General features: G+C 39.5%; 1 protein-coding gene across 8 annotated transcripts in view; it reads right to left on the reverse strand.

The window, feature by feature from the left end:
• Positions 1-173: 173 nt before the first annotated feature.
• MGAT4A (alpha-1,3-mannosyl-glycoprotein 4-beta-N-acetylglucosaminyltransferase A) overlaps positions 174-24,154 on the reverse strand; it is a 124,999-nt gene continuing 101,018 nt past the window's right edge. For 5 of the 8 annotated variants that reach the window (XM_035001735.1, XM_035001738.1, XM_035001734.1 and 2 more), the window contains exons 11-15: positions 22,369-22,476; positions 22,051-22,244; positions 16,828-16,906; positions 16,094-16,160; positions 174-6,336 (exon numbers count right to left, since the gene is read on the reverse strand). In XM_035001735.1, the coding sequence (XP_034857626.1) occupies positions 6,152-6,336; positions 16,094-16,160; positions 16,828-16,906; positions 22,051-22,244; positions 22,369-22,476 (633 nt within the window). In that variant the 3' untranslated portion in view covers positions 174-6,151. Of the gene's footprint in view, positions 6,337-16,093; positions 16,161-16,396; positions 16,637-16,827; positions 16,907-22,050; positions 22,245-22,368; positions 22,477-24,154 lie in introns of those variants that run through there. The other 3 variants (XM_035001739.1, XM_035001740.1, XM_035001741.1) reach the window with 3 other exon arrangements.

Consider the following 24,154-nt stretch of genomic DNA (forward strand, 5'->3'; position numbering starts at 1 on the left):
CGGTGTACGTAATAGACATTGAACACTTGCATAACACTGATAATCAGTGTCTTAACATGAAGGCTCTTTTTAGACCTTTCCAAAAAATAGTTTTAAGTAAACTTTATCAGTGTTGAAACTAATAATAACAAAACTTGCTACTCATTAAGTTTTACCTATTTTTATTAGAAGGAATCTTGAATTCAACATGGCTTCTTAAACGTCTTTATTCCAAACATAAACGGTTGTGGCACAGAGAAAACAACAGTAATGAAAGGCACAGTCAACAGGACCAGTTATTAGGTTTTCAATTATAGCAGCAAATTTGAAAATAAATAATCTTCCCTTAAAAACCTTAACAGGTACCTAAAATATTACTACAGATACTACCCATTCACCCAATGAAAACATTTTAAGGAAAATATGTACAATACATTTAAGGAGGAAAAAAAAAATCTGGTACGGCCTGGAAAAGCAATTCCTCAGGCACCTTCTCTAAGGAGTGCTTCCAGAAACATCCGTGACCTTTCCAAACAGTGTTCTTTATGAGAAGCACATTAGTTTTTTATTCCATAAATGAAACATAATTATTTTCAGTCAGCTGATTTCTAAGTCTTTCTTAGAAAACATCTCTGTCTTCACTGAAATGAAAAATATCAAATCTGCTGGCCTAGCATCTTACAGTACTGTCGATATCAGCCATTTTTAAGGCTCAAATAGGTCTTCAAAAGGTATTTTCACCCAATTTCAGCAAACTGAGCATTTCAAATAATGGAAGGCTAATCATACTAAAGTACCGAAGCTTTGACTCTAATACCAAAAAACTAGGAGCAAGTGATACATAAAGTAGCCTCCCTAATGTCCAAGAGTATCATTAAATATTCCCCACAACAAACAATCCTTATTTGGAGAACAATTTTAGCACCACTATTAACATTTTTACTGCAATGTGAACAACACCGGGAATGATACTTGGCACAAAGTGCTTTCCCATTCAATACCCAGCTTACTTTCTTGAACAATGTCTTCTAAATTCTTAACACGCATACACACATGCATGCACACACATACACACGCTCACACGCACACAGCCAGCTCTTTCCTGTTTGTTCCCGTGAACATGATCTAGTTAGTGCCCAAAAAGGTGGGGTGTTTCAGGCAAGAAGAGGTTATATATAGGTACTGATGATAGGGATATATATAACAAATTTTTTTTTTAATATGGTCGTAGTCTTCAGCATTGTATGTTCACATGCTCTAAAGAAATAAAGTAAGCCTACTAGTTATCATGGCATATATCAAGATTAATAATTAAAATTGTACAGCTATCAAATTTCACACACTATAAATAATGCTACACAGCTTGGAAAAGTTTCCTTTTCTATAAAAGAGCGAGCTGGGATATCTGGGTTCCCCTAGAACACAAAGATGATTTGGACTCCAATTTCTGACTTTCTGACAGTCTTAGCCTCTCATTTTCTTCCCTTTAGCTCTCTGCTGTTCTTCTATCAAGGGTATGGCAATATAGTAAAAATAAGCACAAAAATTAATCTACAAACCAAAATAAAAACAAGCTCATTAGCATTAATGGCTTGGAAGGAGAGAAATATTTTGGAAAACACCCACGAAGTACAAAAATTTGGTTGGCACATACAGGATTTGATCTGTTCTTACACAATAAAGTAAGTTTTGGGTTAAAAAAAAGTATGTTCTTCAATGCAGAGTAGATTATCTGATTTCTACGAAAAGGTAGAAATTTTTTTCTCTCCTAATATCTTATTTAAAGTACCACTGTTCATCGTTCTTAAATAATATACTGAACAAGCTCAGAGCAGAATAAATCAGCACAAAGTAATACCTCTCCGAGGAAAAAGATTCCATATACACTGGTTCCTCGTTCTGGAATGAGAACAATCCTGTTCTAGTTTTTTTTTTTTTTTTTTTTTTTTTTACAAAACATTGCTAAGATACTCCCAAGTTTTTGGCAACAAACTTCCAATCAAGACTACTTGAGATTCTCAGGGAGAGAAACCCCAGCGGTGGCCCAGGTGTAAGTTTGCTAGTGTAAGACTTGACTCCCGTGGTTATTAACATCTCCAAGCTAACTATAGGGAATCAAGTAGGAAGACTTTTCCTCCTCACCTCTTTTAAATACTATATTCATTCTCTATTGCTGCATAACAAATCACCACGAATTCAGAGGCTTAAAACAATACCTATTTATTATCTCACAGTTCTGCAGACCAGAAGTCAGGGCGGGCTTGGTTGGAGTCCTCTGCATAGGATCTCACGAGGCTTGAGTCACGGTGTTGGCGGGGCTGGGCTCTCATCTGCTGGAGAAGACACTAGTTGCAAGCTCCCTCAGTTTGTTGACTGATCAAGTTCCTGTGGCTGTAGGGCTGTAGTTCTGGGTCCCGTGGCTGTTGGCGGAGGTCTCTCAGCTCCTGACAGGCCATTTCTTCTCCTGCAGCCCCTCCATCTTAAATCAGCAGTGGTGCCTCGAGTCCTCCTGCTTTGAATCTGACTTATGCTACCAGCCTAAGAAAACTCTGCTTTTAAAGGGCTCACAGGGTTAGATTAGCTGAACATGATTATGGGTGAGATTCATGGCTTCCACCCACATGCAAAAGGGGAGGATCTCATCTACGGTACCTGAAGGTCACCTGGAGAATTCTGGCTACTACAAATACACAATGCCATTAATGAGAGCAATCGCTCCAAACATGCTGTTTCCGTATTAACCAAACTTGCCTTTGAGGACAGCACTGTTGGGAGACCACCTTTTCGTGACAATAACAGATCGAAAAGAAGCCTTCAGAACGTTGCTGAAGAAAATTTTGAGATAAGGACACCTTCTGATCACTTACTGGTGCAACCCCTGATCTGAAAAGCCGTACCTTTTCCAAAGACCTCTCTGTGGCTGAATTAATATACACATACGTGTCTACAGCCTGCCTGCCAGATCATCCACACGCACTTTTTCCAAAAGCTTTTCAATCTCACTGCCTGAAACCACTGTTCTTGTTTGACGACATGGTAGGACCCCGTGTGTGTGTAAAGAGCACATGAGACTTAGAGAACTCAGAAATCTGGGGTCTTAGAATCCCAGAAACAGTCCTCAACCTTCTCACCTACAATACTCATCATCTGCACTGTGATATATTCTGCATGTCTGCTTTTATCCTCCTCGTCAGAATTCATTACTCTGGTTTCGCCAGTGTCCACATTAGCACTCCTTACACAGTGCTGTCCCAACAGAACCTTCTGCAGGGACAGAAGGTTCTCTATCTGTGCCCTCCAGTCCGAGGGCCACGAGCCACATGTGGCTGATGAGCACTTGAACTGTAGCTAGTGTGACTAAGGAGGTGAAGGTTTTATTAATTTAAACTTAAACAGCCACCATGTGTCTACTGGCTACTGTATAGGACAGCACGGCTCTAGAGTCTGACAGTTTATGTGAAATACATACCAGATGCAAACCAGGTTTCATTTATGTCTATATAGTAATAATTAAATACTGGACACCAACTGGACACTGTCCCCACTCCCTATTCTGATAAAAGTGGTTCAGTGTCCTCTTGAGGCCAAGTATATCCTTCCCTCAGTCCCAGGTACTCTTCACCTCCTCTACCGTTCTGTCCCCAGACTTCACCCAACTACTCTCAAGGGCTACCCCTACAGTGTCTTGCTTGAGGAAAGCATGGCGGTTTCTAATGGTCTAGAAAGGAAGTGGGGGCGGGGATAGACCAACAATGAGATGATTGGGGAGCACCTGCTGCACCAGAAGACAGACAGGAAGGATGAGTTACAGGCCTACCCCAGGAGCTTGAAGCCTGGTTGGTGGGAGAATGTGCGCACACATACACACACACTCGCCAGGAACAACCAAAAATTCGGCAGCTGAGTGCGTATGTAAATGTGTGGCAAGGAACGTAGGGAGTTGAAAAGAAAGGAGTGTGGGCTGGGACAGTTGGTCCCCTCATCCAGCCCCGGACTGGGCACCTGCCACATGCTAGGCACTATTCCTGGCATGACTAGGCACTGGTAACACTTCATGGGAGGAGTGCACGAGAGAGTCTGTGAAAGGTGGGTGAGATTTGGCTCAAAGTATTCTCAGGAACAGGAGGGGAGAGCTAAGCCTGGGAGGGGAGACCGAGCAGAACAGGAAGAAGCTGGCTAGTACGGCTCACCAGTCTTAAGACTGAGCAGCCCTCACTAAAGGCAAGGAGGTAACCGTCACCTCCCTGATCTTCAGTGCATGGTCCTTCTCCCCCAAATCAGAGTGGGCTACTGTGGAAGGGAAATGAGAGGACTTCTCAACCCACCCCAGAGCTTTCCCTCCTGACACTTGGCTGGTCTAGCAGTCAGCATGTTCAACAGCTGCCAAAGTTTTATAATGAAAGGTCATTCTTTTCAAATGAAATGGGCCTGTGGGTATCAGGCCAGGGAAATGTGAGGACAAAATAAAAAGTAAATTAAAGAAAGTGAAATCTAAAAAACCCAGCAAAAATATTTCACTAGACTTGGACATAAAAATTATTCATGGCAATGTGTAACTTTTTAATCAAGGAAAGTAACTGACATGATTCCAGTAGGAGTAATGGAAAGAACTGTACCCTATCCATGTTTCCCAACATTTTTCACTCCATCATACTGTACAGAAAACAAGGCTCTCTGGAAGCTCTTTGTTCAGCATCCTGGGTAACCGTGGGAAGCTCCTCTAGGCAAGGGGCAACTAGCCGGCACCTCCAGCCCCCGGAGGCCTCAGCCACTGGCTAGTCCGAGAGCTCAGGGGATCAATCTCTGCACATCTCTCTGGAATCCACCTGCAACCCCCCGAAACTGATGCTGATCATTTTGGAACTTCTTAAAAGACTTTTGTAAAGATCACTGATTGCTAAGGCTGATAGTATTTTTGTTTACAGTAGTAATAACATTTGGAATTGCATGATTAAGAGCAATAAGTACTCTTCAGATATGAATTTACCTGTAAGTTCATAATGCCAACAGAATAAATCATTTTGCAAAAACATACAGCTGCTACAGTACCTCTCCCTAAAAACCAGTATTACAATTTTTTCTGTAAAATTCAATGATTTTGACTCATACAGTAACATTACCTAGAAAACATTTTGTCAGAACTCATTAAATGGGTGCAGATATAAAAGGATCAACAAGAGAATGCATCTAACTCATGGATCAAAGACAGATTTAAAAAGAAAAAAGAGTTTGTCATTTTACACATCAGAGGGAATGAGTTGAGTCCATGATAATTTGGGTTGAATGCATGACCCCTGCACATTAAAATTTATCAGACTGATTTTTTACACCATAAACAGCATAATAAAATAACCCTCAAGAAGGACATTGGTCTTTAAAATCTTGGCTTTAAGGAATGACAAATGCCTTTGAAAATATTTTGTTCAGAATCACTGCAATTATAAAAGTACTTCAGTTAGGAAATCAATCTAGAATCATTCTTAAATGGCAGTGCATTTGAAAAATGGCATTAATTTGTAATGTTTGCATTTCCAAAGAAAAATATAGAAAGAACTTAAAAAAGCAAGGTAACTTTTCAAAAAAAGTATTGATTCAAAAATTTACTGCACAAAAATATGTACTTCTTAAATGTTTCTAATAAATTAACTCCATAACATTTTAATGTATATTTATATATTTATATATATATAATCCCTGATAATCTATAAAAGAGGGTCTATAATAGTAAAATAAATGAACTTCAAAAGTACCCCCTTCATAAAATGTATTTAACATTAATTTTTCTCAAATTTAAGGAATGTAACAATATGTACAACTCTTATGTATTAGTATAATACCAAAATAGTACAAGTCATATTAACAGCCTGTCATAACTGTAAAATGTTTGAGTCAAGTTAAAATTGGAGGACAGCTTAGGTTCGAATGAATGCAATTATCCATGGGAGGTTCACTTTCCAAGTGGAAATGACAATCATCTTATCTACAGTAGATTTCACAAGAGGTAGTGTTCAAGTAAAAAAAAAAAAAAGTACATGCTTAATTATCTTTAATTAACAAATTCACAGGGAAAAAATGTACTGGTTTCTTAGCAGATGATCAGTTGGTGACTTTTTTAATATGAATCTGAAATACAAAATTAACAAGAAGTACAATAAAGGCCTTACGCATGAAATCAAAATGTGGTAAAAAACAAAACAACAACATACCATCTAAGCTGTGTCACGGATCGCACATATTGTCTTACCTCATTAAGAATGGCCCAAACGGCAGAATTCTGAATAACTGAAAGTCGAAAGGCTGAAATGGGGTTTAGACTGGGATCCACCATTCCTTCGGCAACACCATTCTCAAATTTTCCTTCAAAATAAAAATGAACATGTGTTGGGTAGGCTGAAATCAGCACACATAAAATATCACAGACTTAAAACAGGGAAGAAAAACACCAAAATACTTCCAGTGGAGGTCGTCAGACACGGCCTGGGTGAATTTTTCCCCTTCTTTCTACTTTTATTCAACATTCAAATTTCTCATGAAGTGTATGCTTACATTAGAAGCAACCTATTAAGAGAGGCAGAGCTATACTCTTTCTTACTGCAAATTAAATGTAACATTCTATATATAGAGATATATATACCTATATCTATATATATATGTTCTTGCATCAAAAATATTTTAACATGCAGGTTTTTAACAAAATGTGACTTAACCAAAGTATACTCTGTACCATCGCTCAGTCCAACCCTTTGAGGGTTAAGTCAGTAATAACAAATTTCAATGCTTTCAGACATACATAAAATGGTTGGCCTCGAACAGGGGCTCAATCTTTATGTATCCTTTCCCTTATCACATCTAGAAGGGATTAAGAAGTGATACTTCCTCCAGGAGGTTCTAATAGAAAACTGCCATTACAAATGACAAGCTGAAAAAGCTCTCCTTAAGGATAGGACCAAGAAGTTCTATAAAAAGGTAGCATGTGCTAGGGAGAGGAGCAAGATGGCGGAGGAGTAGGAGACCTAAATTTCGTCTGGTCCCAAGAATTCAACTAGATAGGGATCCAACCATTCTGAACACCTATGAACTCAACAGGAGATCAAAGAAAAGAATAGCAGCAACTCTCTGAACAGAAAAGCGACCACTTTCTGGTAGGTTTCTTCTGATTTGTTTAGCATATATTTTTCTGTGGTCGTTGTTACCCTGTTAGCATTTTTGTTCTCTCATTCATCTATTCTCCTCTGGACAAAATGACAAGACAGAAAAAATCACCTCAAAAAAAAAGAACAAGAGGCAGTACCGACTGCTAGGGACCTACTCAATATGGACATTAGTACGATGTCAGAACTAGAGTTCAGAATGACGATTATAAAGATACTAGCTGGGCTTGAAAAAAGCATGGAAGATATTAGAGACACCCTTTCTGGAGAAATAAAAGAACTAAAATCTAACCAAGTCGAAATCAAAAAGGCTATTAATGAGGTGCAATCAAAAATGGAGGCTCTAACTGCTAGGATAAATGAGGCAGAACAGAGAATTAGTGATATAGAAGACCAAATGATGGAAAATAAAGAAGCTGAGAAAAAGAGAGATAAACAACTACTGGATCACGAGGGCAGAATTCGAGAGATAAGTGATACCATAAGACGAAACAATATTAGAATAATTGGGATCCCAGAAGAAGAAGAAAGAGAGAGAGGGGCAGAAGGTATATTGGAGCAAATTATAGCAGAGAACTTCCCTAATTTGGGGAAGGAAACAGGCATCAAAATCCAGGAGGCACAGAGAACCCCCCTCAAAATCAATAAAAATAGGTCAATACCCTGACATCTAATAGTAAACCTTACGAGTCTCAGAGACAAAGAAAATTCTGAAAGCAGCTCGGGAGAAGAGATCTGTAACCTACAATGGTAGAAACATTAGATTGGCAACAGACCTATCCACAGAGACCTGGCAGGCCAGAAAGGACTGGCAGGATATCTTCAGAGCACTAAATGAGAAAAATATGCAGCAAGATTACTATATCCAGCTAGGCTGTCATTGAAAATAGAGGGAGAGAGAAAAAGCTTCCAGGACAAGCAAGAACTAAAGGAATTTGCAAACACAAAACCAGCCCTACAAGAAATACTGAAAGGGGTCCTCTAAGCAAAGAGAGAGTATGGAGGTTCCTCAAAAAGTTGAAAATAGAGCTACCATACGACCCAGCAATTGCAATACTGGGTATTTACCCCAAAGAAACAAATGTAGGGATCCAAAGGGGTACGTGCACCCCGATGTTAATAGCAGCAATGTCCACAATAGCCAAACTGTGGAAAGAGCCAAGATGTCCATCAACAGATGAATGGATAAAGAAGATGTAGTATATATACACGATGGAATATTATGCAGCCATCAAAAGGAATGAAATCTTGCCATTTGCAATGACGTGGATGGAACTGAAGGGTATTATGCTAAGTGAAATAAGTCAATCAGAGAAAGACATGTATCATATGATCTCACTGATATGAGGAATTCTTAATCTCAGGAAACAAACTGAGGGTTGCTGGAGTGGTGGGGGGTGGGAGGGATGGGGTGGCTGGGGGATAGACATTGGGGAGGGTATGGGCTATGGTGAGCGCTGTGAATTGTGTAAGACTGTTGAATCACAGACCTGTACCTCTGAAACAAATAATACATTATATATTAAAAAAAGAAAATAGGAAAGGAAAAATGAAGGGGGGGTGGAATCAGAGGGGGAGACGAACCATGAGAAACTATGGACTCTGAGAAACTGAGGGTTCTAGAGGGGAGGGGGGTGGGGGAATGGGTTAGCCTGGTGATGGGTATTAAAGAGGGCACGTACTGCATGGAGCACTGGGTGTTATACACAAACAATGAATCACAGAACACTACATCAAAAACAAATGATGTAATGTATGGTGATTAATATAATTTTCAAAAATGTTGCATGTGCTATATCCAATTTTTCTTGCTGTGAGGAATATTCTTAAAACCACAACAAAATGCTATTGAAAAAGTGACAGAAAAAAAGGGTTTGTTCTTGGCCACATTTCTCTAAGCCAGGAGCTGGCAACCCTTTTCTTATTTATAAAGGGCAGATAGTAAATATTTTGGGCTTTGTGGGCCAAGAGGAAAAGTGAAGATACCAGGTTGGTACTTATACACGGAAAGAGAAAAAATCTCCACAAAATTTTTATTGATGAAATTCAAATTATAAGAACAACCATGGAGTACTTCTGTTTTTTGTTTTTTGGGGTTTTTTTTGTTTGTTTTTTGTTTTTTTGCTAATGCAGGTGTATCAAGGAGAACAGAATTCCTTTTGGGGTGGGGGTGGGGTTAACATTTCAGTTACCTGGGATTCAAAATGATCCTCCTCTGATTATAAAAAAAAAAAAAAAATCTATTGTAAATGTTCATCTGTTCATGTGGATCCATGTATTTTATCTTGAATATTTCACACAGCCTAGATACTGCGAAATACATCAGTCCACAAGCACATGATTCTAATGGAGCACATTCATCACGTAGAAGGTATTTATGGAATTCCATGAGGCTCTCCTTGATAGTTGCCTTGTATGTGTCACCACACTGCAAATGAGTCACTTGCAAGCCAGTTAGGTGGAAGCTGCTTGATTAGTCTGATATTACTTGGGAGTTCAAATCCTCACTGTCATCAGTGACTTGGCTGAAATACAAGGTTTGCATAGAAGTGCTATTTTGTCCTGTAATTTCAGGTTGAATTAAACATTATCAAGTCTGCAGCAAAAACTAACTTTCAAAGAGATAATAGTAGTTAAGGGCAGTTCTCACTGGGAAAAAATTTCAATCTTGTTCCTGGGCTTAAAAAAACGTTTTTTTGTTTTGTTTTGTTTTGTTTTTTCACAATAAAATTTATCACTGCTAAGCCCCAGAACTGCTGTGTGGTCCAGCAAGTCACACTGTTCAGTTCCTATTTCTGACAAAAATTCACAGAACTGATCATGGCAGAGTCCATGAGTGAATCAAGTTCACTGCTGATGCTGCTGGTTCAATAAAACGATACATGACAGATTCAAGTGTTTCCTGTAAAGTACCTGATGAATAATAAATAACCATTGGCTTAAGCTTACATTTGCATAAGCTTTGTAAATGTATCCCCGTAGCCTTCTTCATACATATCTTCACCACCATTCATTGTAACACATTTCACTTCAGGTTGTATCAATTTTTGTTTTCTCAACTTGTTGGAAAATATTCTTGCCTGTACCTGGTTTGATGCAGACTTTTCAGAGGCCAATGCTTCAGTCACTTCAACCTTGGCATTGACTCCAAATAACAACCAGGCAGTACCAGGAACCTCTATCAACTCATCAAGAGACGCGGAAATAATTTGCTTTGTTTTTTTATGGAAATGACAGAATTGAGCCTATTTTTATTCCAGTGTTACCTTGGTGCAAGAAGATTTTTTAGGCTTTCTTTGTACTGCAGGCCTAGATCCAGTTTCCTACATATAATTGTATTTGTTATAATGACTTTGTGCACTGAGATATCTCCAGATATTCTGCACTAGCAGGATTTCTGACAGTGATCTTGCAAATATCCTCATCCAAAAAGGTTCAAAATGCATTAGTGTATCTAAACCCTCACACACACCAATGCACAAAGACCAGGAAAAAAACAAAAACAAACAAAACAAAAAAGGAGTGTCAAGCACTTGGGAATCAACAAAGAACATTTAGTGATAATCAGGATTAATTTTGAGGAAAATGACACTGTTGGGGTTTTAGAAAGAATAAACAACCGGCATAATGAAATATTTGCAATATTTTTTTCATCTTCTGTGAAGGGACTTGTTTTCCCACCAAGATGTGAGTATCTGTTACATAAATAAATGTAAGTCTTATAATTACAATAGGGAGGAAAACTTCACTCTATGGTTTAATTTTCTCTTTCCAACCCCCCCCCTTTTTTTTTTTTACATATCCATTTATTTATTTTTATATTATTATTGGTATTCTAGATATTATAATGTACTTCAAGTAATCAGTCTGACTTCAAAAAATTCTATTTTGCCAATTAATAATAGTCTTACAATGATATACATTTAGTTATCATCTTTCTGCCTTGTGTTCTCTTGTTTTCATGTAGTTTACCCTAAAATATGCTATAAATACCATATCGCATTATTAACACTTAGTCAATAGTCTTTGTTTTTTGACTGATATGGTTCCCAATGCCCTCAGTTCTTCAAGCTGTTGGTTGTTGCTGAAAGCCTGATGATCTTAAATAAGTTTATTTTATCTGCACATGTATCTTTGGCTGCTCCAATTAAATACGATTTAACTCACTATCGGTAATTGGTTTTATTTATTTGGCTAACACCGGAGTCACTCTGACACACTTTGGTTACAGCCTCACTTGAATTTTTTTTATTTCTGTGAAGAAATTCTGCTGTAACAAAATACTCCATGTTAAATATTCTAATTTCCTGACCTCTGCTTTCCTGTGAGCTGGGAATACTGTGAGTGCTCAGGATGGTAATGCATTCACATTATGATGCACAGCTGTTGCATGGCGGCATCATAAACACGACGATCTGCCATCTGACTTTGCAAAATAGTCCACGTTTTCACAGTGTTAAAAAACATTGGCATTCAAAGTCCACTTTTATAGGCACTGGTCATTTTTTAAAAAAATGTCACAGGACGGTGATGTGCGGGGATGTGTGGCACTTGAAACACGGTCAAATTATTAACGCGTCACTGCTATTTGTAGCCCACTGAGTGCCCACTCAAAGCAATCAGAGCACCACCTCAGTCTCTACTGCAACTCCGTGAACGTCTCTGCTCTTGTAGCATCAAAGTGCACAGACGGTACAGAAATAAGTGAGCATGGTTGTGTGCCAATAAAACTTTATTTACGGACACTGGAATTTAAATTTGTTATAATTTTTACATGTCACAATATATAGTTCTTTTTTTAAAACCATTTAAAAATAAATACGAAAAAAATTAAACATTCTAGGCAAAAACAGGAAGTAGGAGAAAAAAACCAACAGGAAGTGGGCCAGATCTGGACCATGGGCTATCGTGTGCAGATTATGCAGTCTATTCTACAGTTTTACAAAACAATGATTTGGCTTTTAGTAAGGTATGTTCAACTTGAAAATCATACCAGAGAAAACTTGTAATATTTTTTTTTAAAGATTTATTTATTTTAGAGAGAGAATGTACGCCTGCAAGCGGGGGCAGGGGCAGAGGAAGAAGGACAAGCAGACTCCACGCTGAGTGCGGAACCCCATGTCAGGCTCAATTCACAACCCTGAGATCATGACCTATCTTTGACTGAGCCACCCAGGTGCCCCAAGAAGACTTGTAGTATTAAACATATCAACTTCCAAAGTAATGTTTTTATTCAAAAGGTATTAATAATGTTATTTCATAAAAGTATGTCCATGTTGGGGCTAGACTGGGGTAGGAAGTATATGCTACAAAAAAGTATTACCGAATTATTGAGTTAGGCAGGGGATTTAGGGCTGAAAAATACCGTGAAACTTACAACACTTTAATGAGGTATCATACTATCATCTGATGAGCTCATTTAATTAGAAAGATAATTACCTAATGATATAACTGGCCTCTTTAAAACACTTTCACCCAGGGGGCACCTGGGTGGTGCAGTCAGTTAAGTGACCAACTCTTGGTTTTGGCTCAGGTTATGATGATCTCAGGGTTGTGAGATCAAGCCCTGTGTTGGGATCTGGGCTCTGTGGGTAATCTGCTAAGACTCTTTCTCTCCCCCTGCTCCTTCCCCCTGCGTTCACCCACACGCTCTCTAAAATAAATAAATCTTGAAACAAAACAAAACAAAACACTTTCACCCAGGATTTTATCCTACAGAAATACCCTCACGTGTCCAAAAAGAGTATATATTGCAGCAAAAACTGCCAACAACCATCCGTCATTAGGTGACTGGCTATATAAATTTTGATATGTTAATAATACATGGGAATACTAGGCAGCCAATTGAAAGAATGAAGAAAGAATACAAAGAATAAAGGCAAACAGAAGATAATGCAGCTAAAGACCTACTTGCATTCCCAATGCAGAGAAACTCTCATACATGTGCAGAATTATTCAAAGGAGCATTGTTTGCAACAGAAAAAATGGAAACAAACTTTATAACCAAACAGGAGAACAGACAGTGATATATTCACCCATGGAAATTTACACAGTAGTGAAAATGAATGAGCCATAGATACATGCATCCACATGGATGAAACCTCATGATGGGGAGGGAAAACAAATTGTAGACTATAGAAGGACGTCATTTCTCTCAAATTTAACAAGTGAAGAAACAGTGTGTATTCAGGAATACATCATACACGTGTAGTAGAAGTATACACACAAACGATAACCACAGACCTTAGGACAGAAGATATCAGGGAAGAACAACAGAATTGGCAAACCTTAAGCCAGACACACAGATACTCATTATATTATTATTTGTATTTTCTGTGCATCTGAAATGTTACAACCTTTTGGAATGTTCATCTTCCATGCGTAATACATACGTACTTTGGTCAGTGAAAAGATGCAGAACAAAGGTTGTAGAACATGTTATCACTTGTGTGTGACTGTGTGTTTTTAAAGAATACACTCCTATCTTTTTGTTTCTGAACAGAATACGTCTGTCTGGACAGGACACAGATCCTTAAAGGAATTGCCACCGGGAAGCACTGGGTAGGGGGGAAAAGAAGAGCGAAGGAGACTTAAGTTTATGTTTTCAAATTTACGTCTGGTACCACGGGCCTGTACCCAGCTTTCCAAACAAGAAATTTAATTTTTGTCCTTGACCCAACAGCCTGGTAGGTCAGCATTGAAAGACAGGAAAGAAGGGGGAAAGGAAGGAAGAAATTACTGAAGAGTGACTAGAATTCCCAAATCCTGGCACAGGCCGAGACTTCCCAGGTCACACCCCACGCGGCCCCCCTCCTGCCACACCCTGACCGCGCACCATCCATCCCGTCCTTCCAGTGTTTCTGTGACCAGGCTCTTCACCTCACAATGGGAACTACTAAGTGCCAAGGATAGAGCTTCCTTCTCACTGAGCTCGGCAGTATGGGAAATGCAGTGGGTCAGGACTCAAAGGCCACAGACTCTTAATGTTCTTACTCAGATTCAGATGTTCATGAGTAATGTCTCTCCGTTTGCTCTATTTTTTTTTTAAATAATTTTCACCAGTTATGACTGTTTCACTACGAGGAAGGTCTGCGAAGCTATTCCACTAACGCATACTTAAGGGAGCGGAATTTTTTATACTCAATTGAAAAAGATCATTTGCTCTTTGTTTCTGATGCACCTTTTCATTTTACAAGGTCCTAGGGTGGCTGATCCCCAAGTCCTCTTCCATTCTAAACATGTATGAGTTGATGTTTTAGATGGTCATTATCTTCAAATTATTGCAGATGGTCAATTTCCTATGCTTTCCTAATCTAGACACAACAGTCTCAGAAACTAAATAATGGACAAGTAAAAGGGTTAATAGATGTCTTGGATAGGCAGCCAATTTTTTGTACATTTCTAGAAGTGAGCTAAGTTATATATATAACCCAAATATGAAAATAATGAAACTCATCTATCCACCAAAACCACGCAAAAATTAGTCAGGGTTATCACACAAGCCTTGTCGCAGAAACAATGACACCAAATGTGAAAACCGCTCCAGAGACAGCTTTCAGATTGTATCCATCCTGTGTACCTACAGTGTAAACTTACCAATATTCTCTTCTGCCTACTACTATGAAGAGCATCAACTTGTTTTAAGAAAAAGAAAACAGATCATCATTCACTGAGTCCACACCTATCCAGCAACAGGCCGCACATCAACTGCAGGAGATGGCCGAGGGCCATCGCCCTCTGCCTTCCCCATCCCGCTCCCCAACGCGCAGGACCACGCCGCGACACAGCAAGGCTACGTAGTAAAGCACACGCAGTGTGGCAGGAAGAGCAGACAAGGGGGCCAGCTGCAGTGCTGAAGAGAAAATGAGAAAGCATTCATTAGGAGGAATATCAGGTGGAGAAAATGGCCAGAGACACGGCGGCACGTGAAAGCAAGGAGCATTAGAGGAACAGTCTCAGGACGAGGCAAACTGAGAATCAAAGGAAACAAGATGTGAAAGTGGATGGAAGCTAGGGAATGTGATCATGGCAAGGTGTTAAGGTCTCTCCCCAGGCTAACATCATGGTAATGTGGACTTTGAGAAAGCTAACTGCAGGGGCTCTGGGCAAAGCCAACGAAAGGACGCAGGGAGAGGCAGACCTTCTCTGGCTCAGGCCCGGAGGCAGCGGCCTCCAGCAGCGTCCCAGGCCAGGTGACTACGTATCCCCAGACAGACGCAGTTTATGTTAATGGACGGTAAAAAGTGGGGTGGGTGTTCAGGGTGTCTCCCAAGGTTGGGCTTGGGCAACCAGGTGGACAAAACCACGGTGACCAGAAGATATGACCCTGGTACAGATGCTCAGAGCAGATGGCTGTGTGGCCACGTCAGAAAGCATCTCAAGGGGCTCCTGGGCGTTTGCCTTCAGCTCAGGCCATGATCTCAGGGTCCTGGGATGGAGCCCGCATTGGGCCCCCTGCTCAGCAGGGGGTCTGCTTCTCCCTCTTTCCCCTTCTCTTGCTTGTGCGCTCTCTCTCTTTCTCTCTCAAATAAATAAATAAAATCTTAAAAGAAAAAAAAAAGAGAGAAAGCATCTCCATACAGACCTGAAGCTCAGTACGGAGGCAGGGGCTAAGAGCACAGAGATTCTAGCACACGGATGTTGCTGGGACCTTGCAAGTAGCTAAGGTCACCTGGTAAGAGTGCAGAAGGCAGCTGAAGGCGGATTATCTATCAGTGACTATCAACAATGAAACAGCAGGTGAGGAGAGAAAGAGGAATCAACAAATGAACCTTTGATTTGAAATCCTTGTTAGGTCAAGATAATAAAAGTATGTCCTGAAACACGAGAACACACACAACTTGGGAGGACAGTGGTAGTTGTAACCCTAAAGTGCTTAACATCCTACAAGATTTTAAAATTACTTTAGGATTAAGTCCAGAAAAGTCAAGGACATTTTACTAGTTTAAAGTAGGAGGTATTACCTATTCTGAAATAACCATCTTCTAATCGTTTGTCTTTGGTTTCTTTGCTTATTTCCAAACCTTCACTCTAAAATAGAACAAAAACATTAACTTTATACAAATCATTACTTCTATTTAAAACAGATCTAATATATCTTAATAAACATAAAAGTGGTGTTTGTGGCACAACTATCTCTAAAAAAGAGAAAATGTCATCTGTCTTGAACCTTAAAGAGTTTATCAATACAAATATTCTTTTTTTAACTATCTGAAACCATCAATCTCTCTATATATATTTGTGGTTAGAAAATTTAAATTTTAATTAATTTTAATAGGGTACTATTTTTATTAAAAATAAAAAACTGTGTTAACTTAAATCTAAGCACTCCTTAAAGACCAGCAAATTAATTTTGTGTATTAAACAACAAGCATTAAAGCCACATGGGATTTCGGGACTCAAACTATACACAGCAGTTAAGCATTAAAGTAAAATGATGATTCACTTATCTTCCTAGTATGAACTTCCAAGATATTTTCCACCAGGAAACAAAATGGAGGCTCTTTCTATGAATAAGACAGATGGGACAATACACTAAGTGTTCCCCATTTAAAAAAAAAAATAAAAATTTAGCCTTGCTCCCACTAAGGTCCTGCGATCATGAGAATTCTCTTCCACCTCATAAACAAGAATAACCTCAAACCAAGTCCCCTGGTCTTTGTTCTTTAGAAAAATTAGGGGGAAAAAATAGGCATACCTTAAAAGGCAAAACTTCCACAGTTGTGTTTAGCAGAATATCTCCTGGATGTTCTTGGTTGCCACTGTGGAACAAATAACTGAAAAGACGAACATAAAAATAAAAGTATGAGTCAGATTAGACTTCGCGGAGATTCAGGAAAACGGCTTTACCTCAGAGCGAGCGTTCTAAATGAGACTCTGACTGCAGGGCAGACAGCACGGGGGGCTCGTATCAAGGGCACATTATGTATTCTGAATAGTTGCAGGAAACTTGAAAACTTAAGGATGCAACCCTTAGGTGATGTGTTAATTCCTTCCATCAGAAGGGGCATGTTTGTTGCTTAATGTAATAATGTATTTAACAGATTTTTTAAAAAGGACAGTTTTAGGCTGTGGTTTACACTGTTTTAAATATAGACACCTCTCAAGAAGAATAATCAAAGCTGCAGCATCTATATAATATTACTACTGTATCTTGTATCAGAGAAAATTTTCGCCAGCACAGCCATGAGCCATGGCAAGCTCAAAGACTAGTTTTATCCGATACAAATAGTTTTCGCATTCGTAGCCTGAGAATAAATTAACCAATTCCAAATATCTGAATCATTCCACTTATCACTATGAACAAACATTTGAAAAACAACTATCATCAATCTAAAATACTCTCTGGGCATGAGGATAATGTCCTCAGGTTCTGATACCCTGAAAACTAGTGTGGGTGTGTAAGGGTGTGGCGGGGGGGGCACGTGAGGGGAGGGGAGGTGTAAAAACCAGACAGCGCATGCAAAGCATATCTAAATCTAAACTGAAAACTTGAGTTCAGCTAAGTTAAATGGTTAAAAGTTTCGACTTAGAAAGACCTGGATCCAAATCCTGGGTCTCTCATTTAATAGAATTCTCACCTTTAGCAAGTTACATTAGCTTCCTGAGCCTGAGTTTCCTCTCGACAGTACAGAGATTCCCACCTACCTCACATGACCGTAGCAAGGGGTTTATGAGAACTGACAGTAGCTTGTGTATTGAAAGTACTCAGCAAGGAGCAGTTAGAGTGTGCTTATGATACAGTATGGTATTAGTGGGCAAAAATCACCTGTGATGAAGACCTGATTTTCAAATCTTGCACAGGGAAGGGCACCCTCTAAGATTAGCTCCCTCTAAGCTACACCCAAAATTAATTCCAACATTTTCAGATGAGAGACACCTTTTTTCAAAAGACCTCTTTGACTTGGAATGCTGCTTCCTGTAACTCTGGGCCCCTCATGACCTCAGCTAAAGATGCGACAATACAAGCCAGGGGAAGCCCCTGTTCAGAAAAGAACGATGGACAGAATTTGGCGTTTAGACAGACTGATTCAGGTGTTTACTATGTGATTATAGTGGAAAACAACACGATCTACAAAGTTTAATATCAGAAGAAGTAAATGATGGTACAGCCAGGCAATGGGGATAGTGTGCAACTATTAAAATGTTTATGAATCACTTATGACAAATTATGATGGAAAATAGGACCTAAAATTACATACAGACCATAATGGCTTTCAAAGTAGAAAGTGCACAGAATTACAAAAAAAAAAAAAAAAAAAAAAGTGCCAATATGGTCACAGTGGTGTCGCTGGGGTTGTGATTTTTTCCTCATTTTTCATATTTTAAAATTGTGTAATCAAATCATATCGTTATATAGTCAGAAAATATTTTCCCTAACACTCAATTTCTGTATTGATAAATACAACTTCTGCTTTTTCCCGCTCTCAGCAAGTAAGTTATTGTGCAAGTCAAAAGTGATCCCTTTTCTGTATTCTAGGCAGGGTGGGTCTCTCCGTGAACTCTTATTAAACTCAGAGGTCCTATGTTTTTAAAAGAATTGTGTTTTACTAGAAATGGGTCCTCAGTAGGGTCATGTAAATATTACTTTACAGAAGTTTATTGCAAATATATTGGTTAAGAAATCTGATCTCCAAGGGCGCCTGGGTGGCTCGGTCATTAAGCGTCCGCCTTCGGCTCAGGTCATGATCCCAGGGTCCTGGGATCAAGTCCCACATCGGGCTCCTTGCTCGGCGGGAAGCCTACTTCTCCCTCTCCCACTCTGCCTGCTTGTGTTCCTGCTCTCGCTATCTCTCTGTCAAATAAATAAATAAAAAATTAAAAAAAAAAAAAGAAATCTGATCTCCAATATAAGAGTTCTTTAGCAGATCCTTTGCTGGCACAATTTTAACTTGCAAAAAATAAACCAACAGACGTGGCCTGAGACTATTCTGATTTATGGACGTGAAAAACGGTTTCTAATTGTATGATGACTCTTTGTTTAAAATTCTTTGAGTGCAGCTGCCAAACAAGGTTACGCTGGTTTCAGGCATACAACAGAGTGACCCGCCATCTATGTTGGTCTGTGCTCACAGGCGCAGCTCCCATCTGTCCCCGTACGGTACCATTACGCTATCACGGACTACATTCCCCGTGCTGGGCCTGTTACTCCAGCAACTCACTCATTCCCTAACTGGAAGCCTGTGCCCCACCCCCCCGTTCCCCTCCCCTCTGGCCACCAGTTTCTGTATTCACAGGTCTGATTCTGCTTTTTGTTTACTTGTGGGGGGTTTTTTATTGTTATGTTAATCCCCATACATTACATCATTAGTTTTAGATGAAGTGTTCCATGATTCATTGTTTGTGCATAACACCCAGTGCTCCATGCAGAACGTGCCCTCCTCAATACCCACCACCAGGCCAACCCATCCTCCCACCCCCCTCCCCTCTAGAACCCTCAGTTTGTTTTTCAGAGTCCATCGTCTCTCATGTTTCATCTACCCTTCCGACTTCCCCCCTTCATTCTTCCCCTCCTGCTATCTTATTTTTTTTTTCTTAACATATATTGCATTATTTGTTTCAGAGGTACAGATCTGAGATTCAAGTCTTGCACAATTCACAGCGCTTACCAGAGCACATACCCTCCCCAGTGTCTATCACCCAGTCACCGCATCCCTCCCACCCCACCCCCCACTCCAGCAACCCTCAGTTTGTTTCCTGCGATTAAGAATTCCTCATATCAGTGAGATCATGTGATACATGTCTTTCTCTGATTGACTTATTTCGCTCAGCATAATACCCTCCAGTTCCATCCACGTCATTGCAAATGAAGATCTCATTCCTTTTGATGGCTGCAGAATATTCCATTGTATATATATACCACATCTTCTTTATCCATTCATCTGTCGGTGGACATCTTGGCTCTTTTACTTGTGGGTTGTTTTAAGATTCCTGAGTGGAATTATATGGTATCTGTCTTTCTCAGGCTGACTTAGTTCACTTAGCTTAATACCCTCTTGGTCCATCCATGTTGTCACAAACGGCAGGATCTCATCCTTTATCTGGCTGTGTAATAGTCCCTTGTGGGTACATATACCACATTTTCCTTATCCATTTGTCTACTGATGGACACTTGGGTTGCCCCCCTATCTTGGCTACTGTAAATAATGCTGCAGTAAACATAGAGCTGCAAGTATCTTTTTGAACGAGTGTCTTCCTTTGCTTTGGATAAATACCCAGCAATGCAATAATTGGATCATATTGTAGTTCCATTTTTAATTTTTTGAGGAACCTCCATACTGTTTTGCACAGTGGCTGCACCAATTTACATTCCCATCAACAGTGCACGAGGGGTGCCCTTTCTCCACATCCTCACCAACACTTGTTATTTCTTGTCCTTCTGATTTTAGCCATTCTAACTGGTATAAGGTGATATCTCATTGCTTTGACTTGCATCTCCCTGATGCTTACTGATGCTGAGCCATCTTTTCATTCATCTGTTGGGCCTCTGTAGGTCATCTTTGGAAAAATGTCCATTTAGGTCCTCTGCTCCATTTTTTTAATCAAATCATTTGCTTTTTTGGTGCTGAGTTGTGTAAATTCTTTATATATTTTGGATATTAACCCCATTTCAGATATTTATGATGAGTCTTTTTTTTTCATGTAGGCTCCACACCCAGCATGGAGCCCAACACGGGGCCCGAACCCATGACCCTGAGATCAATACCTGAGCTGAGATCAGGAGTCAGACACTCAACCGACTGAGCCACCTAGGCACCCCTATGATGACTCTTTTAAGTGTGGTAAATACTACCTCAAAGTGCTGAATATCACACTATCTGGTATAAAAGTGAACATTAAATAACAAAATATTATATACTCATAAATGCAAAATATTATGCAAAAGTATTTTTAGGTTTTTCCAGTCATATTCCCATTGCCCAAAACATTTTTACACACTTAAATTCCTCTTTAGAATCAGTTTAGAGAATAAAATTAATAACATGTTAACCATGCATTGTTGCTGAAAACCTTAAGTAGAATTATTCCAAATGATTTTTGGTGGGTTCTAAAAACTGGATGGCCCTCACACGGGAACACATAACACAATGTGCCACAGGCTACAGAGTAGCCCGTTTGGGGATTACATTTAAGTGTACCCCAGACGGTGTAGTCTGGGGAAGACACCCCAAACTGAGGAAAGGTTGGAGGAATCATGACTGTTAAAAAAAAAAGGGAGAAATGGGACACCTGGGTGGCTCAGTTGGTTAAGCTCAGGTCATGATCTCGGGGTCCTGGGATCGAGTCCTGCATCGGGCTCCTTGCTCAGCGGGGAGCCTGCTTCTCCCTCTGCCTGCCTCTCTCCCTGCTTGTGCTCTGTCTCTCTCTGATAAATAAATAAATAAAATCTTAAAAAAAAAAAAAAAACAGGGAGAAAAGAGTCCTAAATTCTGTACAATGAACATCAATTCTAAAAAACACAAAAGGGTTATAAATTCTTCCACAGCGGCCTAAAAGCAAGCCAGCATTTGTGAAATCACTGACTAGGGATGGTCACAGTCTGTCAAATTTATCATTTCAGCCAATTTTCTAGGTAACTGACTAGCTCTCAGTCAAATCCCAAGGGATATTCTAGAATAAGGACATGAAAACTAATTTTATATTTTGAGGGAGAGTTCTACCTAAAAGTACTAAAAAAACTATACTAAATATATGTTCAACAATACCAACAGAATTTATCAAACATGCTAAGGGCTGATATCATATCTGAAAACAACATACCCATTTTACTACCGAGTTGTAGGAAATGTATTTTATAACCTAACATTTGGGACCCACTGTCTCCTCACATCTGTTATATACACAAAAAAAATCCATCATAAATCACACTACGAATAAGAGGTAAAATTGCAAGACCAAATAGATTTCAACAGTCACCAACCTTTCTACATTGACTGGCTTATCAAATTTGAACAAGATATAGTCTCCGGCTACTGGGGTGATAGCCCAGAAGAAATCCTCCCCCATGTAAGTTTTCTCCAGTGTATGTCCTTGGTAGACCTTCAAAGAAGTAGATATCTCTGCAGGCGGGTTTACATGGATTTTAAGAAGTAATGGTTTCATGTAATCTTTATCCTAGGAGGAGAGACAAGTATGCTGTTAAACACCAGAGTTTATTTATACTGAAGAAGAAGAGCAATGACTATACAGTAAATAACAAACTGTATGTGCATGAGAAAAATAAAATTAAGTCACCAACCGTGAGTTTCTGAATTTTTCCTGATAGAGAAGAATGCAGACCAACATGTTGGAAAAGGGAAGGTCTGAAGCGAATTCGTAGATTTGCTTTCTGTCTATCACAATGTTTCTAAATATTGAAAAAAAAAATCACATTAGTGTCAAAGTGAAATCTTGTCCTCAACAGAAAAACCAGAAGTCTTTTATTAATTTCTTTCTTTTTAAAGACAGAGTGGTGGTGGGCAGAGGGAGAGAATCTTAAGCAGGCTCCACGCCCAGCACCAAGATGATGTGAGGTTCCATCCCACAACCCTGAGATCATGACCTGAGCTGAAACCAAGAGTCGGACGCTTGACCGACTGGGCCACCCAGGTGCCCCTTCCAGAAGTCCTTTTAAAGAATATTGGAAAGAAAATCCAACTTCATCTCCTAATTCCAAGTCATAATTTTTAGGGTCTTCTTTAAGACATTAAGAGATTTGCTATCTACTAGATAAACAGATATGGAAATTTACAATAAGCACAACTAAGAGAAGATTTAATTTCAACCATCTTCAGGATATGTCAAAATGTACACTCGACTTTTAAAATGCACACACTACAGACTAGAGGTTTGGTTCAAATATACAGAATATCTTTAATCGGATAATATAATGAAGAATTTGCAAATAATAAAAGGCACATTTTGTTGCATTAAAGTAATCTGAAAATGCAAGGCAACAGGTTGACCATAAGCAAGTACATGGTATCTCAAGTTCCACAATTCAACTCCAGTTGAATACAGGAGACTCGTACTTCCACATGAAGTGCCTCCTGGCCTAGACTTCAGATTACAACCTGTCCTCACGCTTGGTCCTGGTGTAGGGAACCCATAATGCCAGCAGGGCCCTCCCTGTGTGTGAACTTGGTACTTCAAGACAGCCCCAGCTATCCTGTCAGGCTTTTACCAACTCTTCTCATTTTCAGTGACTTTTACAAGTAGTAGGCCAAGAACGTACTGAAAAGACATACTCGTGTATCTTTATTTGTAAGACATTTCCACTTGGAAAGGCCTCCAATAATTTTCTGGGTACTAAAATGCTTAATTTTTCTCAAGAGGTTTTACTTCATTACTGTTATTACTAACACTAGAGTAGAGGTAATAGAACATATTCTATTTACACAAATCGAACTCCTCAAGTGGAAGGCGAGGGAAAGGAAGGAAGGGAGAGTAAAGGAGCAGAGAAAGGGATGGGGGGGAAGGGAAGGTGGGGGACGGAGAGGAAGAAGAGAATGAACAGTGCCTGAGACTGAGCCCTCTCAATAAGCCATGGACACACGGGTGTCTGAGGAGTCAAAGTGGGTTGAGAAACCTGTGGAAGAATGTGTGATGCTCAGAGGGGTTTTCCAGACCACTGTCAAAGAGATATTGTTCTGGGGGCCAGCAAGTATGTGGTGACAGCTTCCCTGACATCCTAGGGGAAGCAACTGAAGAATTATGGGCCACAGAAAAACATGGCCTAAGGAGCAGTGACAGAATAGATAGGTCAAACTGGCCAAAGGGCTCTGTGCTAAAATTTATAGATGCTTTAAATGGTTTTATTTTTTACTATCAGAAATTCTCACCTCCCAGACTCAATTTAGAACCTAACCCTATAGGAGATAAAATACTGCACAGGACCAACTGAATGCAAATATACGGTAGGAGTGTAAAGATCACATGAATTTTCCCATGTCCTACAATAAAAATTCCCATAAATCACAAAGAAAATACAGGCCAGGACTTACATCATAAAAATGAATTGTTCAAATCAATTTATATGTTCAGTT

Source organism: Mirounga leonina, unplaced genomic scaffold (genome assembly GCF_011800145.1).
Source record: "Mirounga leonina isolate KUSES-001 unplaced genomic scaffold, KU_Mleo_1.0 Mir_125, whole genome shotgun sequence".
Classification (NCBI taxonomy): Eukaryota; Metazoa; Chordata; class Mammalia; order Carnivora; family Phocidae; genus Mirounga; species Mirounga leonina.